General features: G+C 32.9%; 1 protein-coding gene across 1 annotated transcript in view; it reads left to right on the forward strand.

Moving 5' to 3' along the window:
• The first annotated feature begins 5,276 nt into the window (after window positions 1-5,276).
• The window catches only part of LOC119676698 (amino acid transporter AVT1C-like), a 6,937-nt gene continuing 3,084 nt past the window's right edge, over window positions 5,277-9,129 (forward strand). The window contains exon 1 of the mRNA XM_038087954.1: window positions 5,277-5,391. Within this exon, the coding sequence (XP_037943882.1) occupies window positions 5,277-5,391 (115 nt within the window). The remainder of the gene's footprint in view (window positions 5,392-9,129) is intronic.

The raw sequence follows: 9,129 nt of genomic DNA on the forward strand, positions 1-9,129 counted from the left end.
TCGCAATACTATACGCAGTTAAAGCAGCCAAATTGACAAAACATTTAAACCGCAATTTTGCTGTTTTGTATCTCTGTATCTGTATCTGCCTGAAAATTCATAAAACTGTTGTTCCTCCATTTGTGTAAGTGTGTCTGTACGCAATATTAAATGTTGATTGCACAGAAATATCGAGGATAATGGTTTGAAATTGTTGATTATACGGTTGGGGTTAATATCAAGGGTTAACAGGTGGGCACTGGCTTATGGTTAGTTAAGCGCTCTCTCTCATCATCATCATCATCACAATTATTATTATCATTATTTTTACCATAATCAGTATCAGATACTTCTTCATCATCGTCATCATGGACATCATGGACGCTGGCATCTTCATCATTAACAGTGCTTATGTGCAATATCATGTTTAGAGAATTTTGTGTGTGTTCCCTGGTCGTTGGCTGTCCGGGCTTTTAAACTGTGTGTGATTCGTGTGCCTTGTGGGATTTTGCTTGCGTTTCCAGGTTTTTTATGATGACTTCGAATGATTGCGTGTCCATACGGATAGTTGGATGCAATGGCAGTTCCGTAAGCGTACACATGAATGCTTTCATATATGTGCCATACAATAAAATAAGTTTTAATTTACAGCAAAGCGAAAAAAAGACACCATCAAAACATGAATTCGGCTGAAGGAACTGCGTCTGATGCCTTAATGAGCTGTGATTTGTTATGTTGCTCATGTTGTTGCTATTGTAACAGTTGTTGCTGTTATTTAAAACGTTGCTTTTTTAGGCTCAGATGGAATTTGCATTTTGCCTGATAAAACATTAAAATATTAATTTAAAACTGATACTCCAGTGTGCAGAGAATGAGCAATTTTGGTTAGCCATATTGAGAGGATTTTAGACATGTTCTTCCAGTAGGGTCAGAGTAATGTTTAAATTAAAGTTTAGATTTTATATTTAAACAGAAAGAATGGTTTTTATGGTATTGAAACTGTTAGGTCAGGTTGTACCGGCGATACTACATAGAGTTTCACTTAGGGCTTCTGGTTGAAGTTATTGACACAGGTATGCTATATTCATTCATTCTATTAATGTGTTAAATTGTATTATGTGTGTGTATTAGTGAATTTTTATTTTCATGTAGGTATATTATAGTTGTCGTAAATAGTTCCTCTTGATGAACATCGAAGATGGTCGTAACATTAAATTTGTTAATAAATTTAGATAAAAATTTATAAATACATAAGCTCAACATATTTTGTTTTAAATAAAAAGTATATAAACTTATAGCCCATCGTAAACTTTTACAATAAAATTTTCCAACTATGCTATCATATAAGAAGTCAGAAGCCTAAAACGATCTTAAAAGTTAGATGTTGCACCTGACTAAAATCCTCTTGAACGTAAATCTCTAGCATTATTATTCAACGTTGAGTCTGCGTTAGAAAAACAGAAATACATCCTCATTCGTCCTCCCCACAAGCTCAACATATTTTGTTTTAAATAAAAAGTATATAAACTTATAGCCCATCGTAAACTTTTACAATAAAATTTTCCAACTATGCTATCATATAAGAAGTCAGAAGCCTAAAACGATCTTAAAAGTTAGATGTTGCACCTGACTAAAATCCTCTTGAACGCAAATATCTAGCAATATTATTCAACGTTGAGTCTGCATTAGAAAAACAGAAATACATCATCATTCGTTCTCCCCACAACTGCGATAGGTATCATTAAATGTGAGACTAAATTTTCTAATATGATTACTCAAATGACTATGACTCGACAATAAATCTATCACAAGACTGCTATACTTACTGTACATTTCAATTATATTACTAGACTTTTTCTTAATAAAACCTGGCTAACTTTCTTAGATCTTTTCGTTGTCACCAATGAGTACCTGAGACATACCCTCTTGCCGGATTATTTACCTTGTAATAGCCAATATTATTGCTGTGACCGGGAACCCAGAGAAGAAAATTGTTGAATTGCATCGAAAAACGTCTTAGAAATATATTGGACTGAATTCAATGACTTTAAAATAGCTTCACTGTCTGATAGAATGAATACATTTCAACTCGATAAATAAATCTTTTCTTAAAATTCTAAAACAAATTGAATTGTTCAGAGCCCTTGAAAAAACACTACTACCTGTACCGCTATGTATTTTAGAATCATTAGTATATATGCTCAAACTAGAAATTCTATAGTTAGTTTGTTAGTTGTGGTTGAGGGAGAAACGAGTCATCCTCATTTAGCTAAAAAAGCCGTTTTGAATCCACAAAACCTCGTAATAGTGGGTAGTAGAGAGAAGGTCAAGCTACAATCAGTCAGAGGCATTTATAAAGGCAAGAATCTGACCAATGCTAATGCTAGAGATATAGTGTTGAAAAAGGTGCCTCCTTCTATAAAATGATATAAATTTTTTTGTCTTAAAAATATTTCTAGATGTGAATACAGTACTTCAACTCCTGGTCAATTGGTTAAGTTTTTTTTTTGACATCAATTTAATCGTAATAATGAAAACAGAAATTTGAAGTTGGTTTGATTTAATTATGTATAGAACTCTATAAAATAGAATAAGTTGATAAAAATTTAATTATTTAAAGTTGATTTCAAGTTGAGTTATTGAAATTAGTGCTGCTTGGGCTTCGTTGCGAAGCCAAATCAGAATATATATTTAATCTATCAATTTTCAGCTTCAATAATTTTATGGTTGATCTGAATAATACTCTATCACTTAGAATCACTTGTAAAATATGAATCTGATGATTAAATTATGATACATGACTGTTCTATCTGATAATTTCCTCAAGGTGGTTCTGACCGATTTGATAGGATATCGCTTCTAACTTAATGGAGATGAAACTTTTAGTCATCTTCTTTGTCATTGTGTGGTGTTAATTTTAACGAGGCTAGTAGCATTTTAGATTGAGATTCCTTAAACCCATCTGCAATTGTAAGCTTATAACAAGAGGTTTTTAATTTGGATTTATTGTGATATAACTTTGAAGCACTTTGTTGAACTGGGAATCTAAATCCGGAGTATATATTTAATCTAATAACTATTAGTTTTTAGTAAGGTTATGAATGATTTAAAAGATGTGTCTTCATTTGAAATGAAGCTATCATGCATTCATTATATGAAGTTTTAATTATGTCTCCGATATGTCTCTTTTTTAAGATAATGCGATATAGTTCCTATCGGTACTACCTTATAACGTTTATTATTGATATTCAGATGTCTGAGTTGGTGAATCAGCACCTTTACTCTATTTTATCTGTGGACAGTTTTAAGTCACACTAAGAATAACTAAATACGGAGCTTTATAATATGATGGATCTGATGTCTTTGTATCTCCCTGTGTTTATGAAATTACGCTGTATTTTTAGGATGCTGAGAGTTGGATTATTGTGACTGTCAATTATTTGAACAGTTTCAGAGCACGATCTTTAATGTATTTTTCGACTGAATCGACTCTCAGATCTCTGTGGATATCCGCTCCTCTTACGTACCATGCGTTAACCAGTTTTCTTAAGGCAATATTTTGCCCTCTTTGAAGAATTTTTAAAGTTGTGTTTGGCGCTTGGCAAAACGCAATACTGTCATAGAGTAGTCCTAGTTTAATAATCTACTTAAATATGCTAACTCTATTCTCTACGTTGAACTTTTTGCTGCTGATGAGCGGGTGAAGGGAGTGTAATATTCGGGCAGCTTGAGCTCGTTTGGACTTGAAATGTGCTTTCCAGGAGTGCTTGTTATCAAAGGTTATGCCTAGGTATTTGAGAGTATCGGCTCATTCTATTTCTTGTTCTTCTACCTTTATTTTATGAAGTGAAAATCAGTATTACCAAGACGTTCCTGATTCTTAAGGGTATTAGTAACCTACTGCTTTGCCTTATAATTACTGTTCAAGAAGTATAAATCAATATTACCAGTATCGACTCCATAAAATATTTGTAAATCAAAAGCTTACCAACTACTTAAGGTTATTGGTGACCTTTCTAAAAATATGGCTAATATTAAAATTAAACTCTAATTTTTGGCACATTACTTTGGCAAAGTAACTGCCACTTGGTAAGGGTCTATAATTTATCTTGCTTGTATAATATATACTTTTTATCCCTACAGGATAAATAAACTGCATGTTTCATAAAAGTAAGTGAGCCATCGCATGATGTTCGTGACATATTAGTATTTTTATATTAATTAAAAGTTGAACTTTTGATTTTTTATTTATGCACGACAGTTTTAAATGTCAATCATAAATACATTTTTAATAATATTTTCATTTAAAAATAACCCGTAACCGGATTGGTTTTCTCTTCGCATGCATTTTTTATGTGTAGGCGTCAATTAAACGAGAAATATTAATTTTGCCATATTTAATTATTTACATTGCAAGTGATACCTTGGGACACTTTTTGTATAATTTTGAGTTATTTTTTCTGTGATATCTGATATAAATTTCGCAACAGCACTGCGAAACCCAGAACGCAGCACAAAACAATTTGTTAAATTGAAAAATTAGCAATTTAAATATTTGCTTAATGTCAAATATTTTTATTCAACGGGTACGAGCGTCGAGCGTCGACCGTCGACCGTCCAGCGTCTAGTACAATGAGTGCAACGCAAGATATAAGCTGAGGTCAGTCAGTTAACTTATCGAAAATGAAATACAATTGCTAGCGATTTGCTAGTGACTTGCTGGCGATTTGCTGGGGAGTTGTTGGTGAGTTGCTAGCGATTGCAAGTAGCAGCAAATACTGATGTGGCACCATTTAAGCTGCAAATTGCGTTCGCCTTTTATGGCCGACCAAATGTTAACAACATAGAACACAAGGCTAAAGCGCGTAGTATCGGAGCAGAACGTGTGTGTCCTTAAAAGCGCTTGTGTCATTTGCGTATGTTAGAAACGGAGAAACGCAGAGACGCAGAAACGCAAGCGCTTACATTGGCCCCTTTGGCAATTGTGTTTAAATTGTATTAAAAGTAACAAAATACAAGGAAAAATGAGAAAAAAAAGATTACAAATAAAAGTTTGGCGTTGGTATGTTGCGCATGCGCAGAAAACATGATTTTAATTGCAATAAAAAAAATGTTGATATAAAATTTGATAGCGCTTGGCGCTGTGCTGTACTAAGTTTCGAACCTAAAACACACAAAAACAAACACACAAAAGCAACCAATCCAAGAGCTTGTATTGCTGCAATAGCATCGGATCGGATCGGAACGGATCGGATCGGATAATGCGACAGACTGTGCTTGACTCTTAGCCACCAACTATGTCACCTTTGCATAATAACTTAAAACAGCGACAAGTACAACAGCGACAACAAAAACATCTACAACAACTCCAACTATTGCGAGTACAAGGATTAGTAAGCGCTACAACAGCAAGTAAGACAACAACCACAGGCGAAAAGTCACTGCAAATATTTCAAAATAAACAAAATATTTTAAATGAAGTCACACAAAGCTTACAAGGCAAACAATCACAAAAACACACCAAAAACAAGCTCATAAAGTACGAGCGACATGAACAAATCCGTGGCGCAAATTATTGGTCAGGTCGTCTGGGTCTCGCACGGAACGCGAATGTAGTGCAAATATCGTAAATAAATAATTACTTTTCTGTTGCGAGTTGTACTCGTATGGGTGCGAGGGTACGGGTGCCTCAGCCTCAAGTAGACGCTTGCCTTACGCAGTGGCTTTATGGCATATTTTTAGACTTGGACTTGGACAACAAAATTAAATGCAAATTTGGTGAATATTTCAAATCTGATTAGAGAATTTGACAAAGATTAAGTTGCTTGTACGTTTGAGTAAATGGCAAAATGCCTCCATAATTGGGTTAGTTTAAGTTTAAAACATTAAGTGGGTTTGGTTTTGTCTAAGTCAACTTGCGTTTAACAAGTTAAAATGAATCTGTGACATTAAAACAGAAAATTGCAATAATTTTGAAAAGTATATAACTGACTTAAACCCCACTAGCTTGTTCTCACAAGTAATTGACATAAACTTAATATTAAGTTTTATTTATTTTAAATTTCAAATTGATGTTACTGAAAAAAATTTATGTCAACTAATGTACGCAGTAGAAATTGTGGAAACCCGCAGAAGAAAGAAACAATAATACATTTTCTCTGTGAATGCCGGCCTTAGTGTCCAGAAGATATAGGTTCTTAGGAAAATACTTCTTTGATAGTCTATCAGACTGCTTAAGGGTGCAGATAAAACACCTAAATTACCTAAATTCGGCGGAATGGATTTAGTCTCTACTCTTCTATACTAGGGTTCTTGCGAGGAATGTGGTAGCATAATGGCGAAAATCGCTAATTGAGGTACATGGAAGTTATCTAATAGCCTGCCACTGCAACCAACCAACTAACGCAGCTAAAGAGAAATTCAATTCAATTTCTAAAACATAATCATCTTACTAGTTAGACAACCAACTTTTCTTTATTAATTTCTAATTAAAACCTCGAAAAATTGTACGTCATCTAGATCGACGCTGAGATAGATTTATACTCGTAGAACAGTACAAGACTTGTGTGATGTCATTGATGTGATTTTGATTCATATAAGGTATATAGGGCGAACTCATTAAAGAACTAACTATCCTATATTAAATTTTTTTTTTAAATATCGAAAAATGGATGCCCTCTATATCGACGATTATGTATAAAGCACATTTTTTTATAAAGCAATAAACAGTAAAAACAATGTATATGTAGGAATTATTTCGAAAAATGTATGAAAAAAAGAAAAAATTTAATAGGGTTCTGGACTTTCAATGGTAAGGAGTAGTGCGAATATATTTTATAATAAAAAAAGCAAAAGCTATTTTTTAGTCAAAAAACTGTCTTGATATTGCATATTTATATAGAATATTTAACATTAAAATTATCGGAAAGTTATATGCCATCTAGTGCAACGAAAATATGTATATGTATATGTATGTTATTTCAAAAACTTTGTGAAAAGAAAAAAGAATTTAATAAAGTTCAGGGCTCCCAAACACGAAGATATTTTAAACTGAAAATAAAGCGAGGGCTATATTCATTATAAAACGAAACAATCAAAGTTCAACGAAAATAAAATTAAATGATCTGTAAGTAAATAGAAAGATAATGTGAAATACATAAGTGTAATCTAAGTGATGGATGCTAAAAATGCCATAGTATATCGGGAATGAAAATATGCATAAGGACTTGAGAATAGGTGTGTGCAATAGTATATCAAAAATAGAGCACTAAAGTGGTTTGACTTTTTGAAGGCTCACACTAATTCAGAATTGCACTCCCATAAAAAAATTGCAATATATATCTTATATGGAAGATATGTTGGATTTTAAATTATGCCTCCATAAAATCAGCTGAGTAATTAATTCATTATCACATTTCAATTGAACACTTGTTTCAATGGATCTCCCAAGTGAGTGCAGACAATAATGATTAGAAGTATTTTAGACACTTATTCGTGGTGTATCAGGAAAAGAGAGGGTAAAGATTAAAAACAAACGGTTTGAAGCTCTAGGTCAAACGCCTCTACTACCTGAATGTCTTCTTCACTCCTAACATATGTTAAAGTGCGGTTTGTACTTCTTGAACGTTATCAACTCACCGGATATATGATTTGCCTAAAAGTCTTCATACTCCAACTATCGCTTGTTGAATCTCTACCACAAATCTGATAATGTAGGAATATTTGGATAATATCATTACAAATAAATCAATAATAATATTAATATAACAATTGATGAAAGCAATAAACATTAATGTGTCAATTAACAATATTTTCTAACACATTAACACACAATCCATCTAAAGCTAAATGGTATCAAAAAATTGCATTAAAATTAATGCTTGCAATAAATTATCAAATTGTGAGTTGCTGATGCAACAACAAATGCACTTGAGCAACAATTGATTGCTTAATCCTGCGACATGTCTTTGGCGACTCAACAAAGATTTACTACCTAAGCACAAGATCAATTTGGCCAATTGCCTGGACTGTGTCCAAATCGTATCTGAGCCCGTAAGTGAATTTCCACAGCAGATTGCATACAATGAAATATTCAATCTTTAAGTGCGTGAGGCTGTGATTGACGCATTTGCAGTGCAAGCTGCGCAATCCTTCATAAGAGTTTTGCATTAAATTTGCCTTTTGCTGTGTGCCTTCACTCAATTCTGTGTTTTCATTATGTCAATTTGTGCAGGCATAAATTAGGCTAAATGGTGCAAATGCCATACGAAAATAAAGATACAAATTGATTGGATTAATAAATTTTATTTTTACCTAATATTTTTCAATAAATTTTACACTGTTCAAGCAGATTTAATTTAATTACTTTAATAAAATTAAATGTGGAATATCAAATACAATTTATTATAGCTATCATTTCATGGCAATTATCGAGGCACTTATCCACTTAATCGCGTTTGTACAACAAACAAACTTTAGATTTTATCTGCGGATGAGTAAACTCTTTTGATAAGCCCACACCGTCCGGGAATGTGGCGTGCGTGAAGCGGTTTTATACTCTAAAAATCGAGTAATTATCAAAATAAAAATTATAATTGTGCTCTGCACGTGCTTGGAGTTGTTGCTAAACTGATAAACATGACGCAGAGTTCTGCTGCATTAAGCCAGGCTTAATTGCAGCCGCCACTTCAGCTTAACTTAAGACATTTTATGGCATACGATCAACAGTGTTTCGCTTTAAGATACAATTTTATACTTTTATTTGAGCTTATGTATTTTATTTGGCGCCATAAATCTATCAACACTTTAAACACGCATTCCAATTCCACAGGCAAGGAGCAGCCGCAAGTGCGAAGATTTACGACAGCCGCTGTGGTATTTGGTCAGTTTATTGGCTTCATAATACGGCCAATATATGTAGTGCGGCCCATAGAGTTTCTACATAATTAACTGCAATTATTTTAACTTCTTTTCTTTTAAAGTTGAGAAGTCATAAATTATAAATTATAGATTTGATAAATGTTGTTCTGATTTAGTTATTTTTATAATAATTTTCATCTTAAAGTGCGATATTAAAATATATAAAAATAGATAATATCTAGTTATAGCGAAAAAAATGATTTTAATATGAAACTTAAAAGTATTTAGAAA

Source organism: Teleopsis dalmanni, chromosome 2 (assembly GCF_002237135.1).
Source record: "Teleopsis dalmanni isolate 2A chromosome 2, ASM223713v2, whole genome shotgun sequence".
Lineage (NCBI taxonomy): Eukaryota > Metazoa > Arthropoda > Insecta > Diptera > Diopsidae > Teleopsis > Teleopsis dalmanni.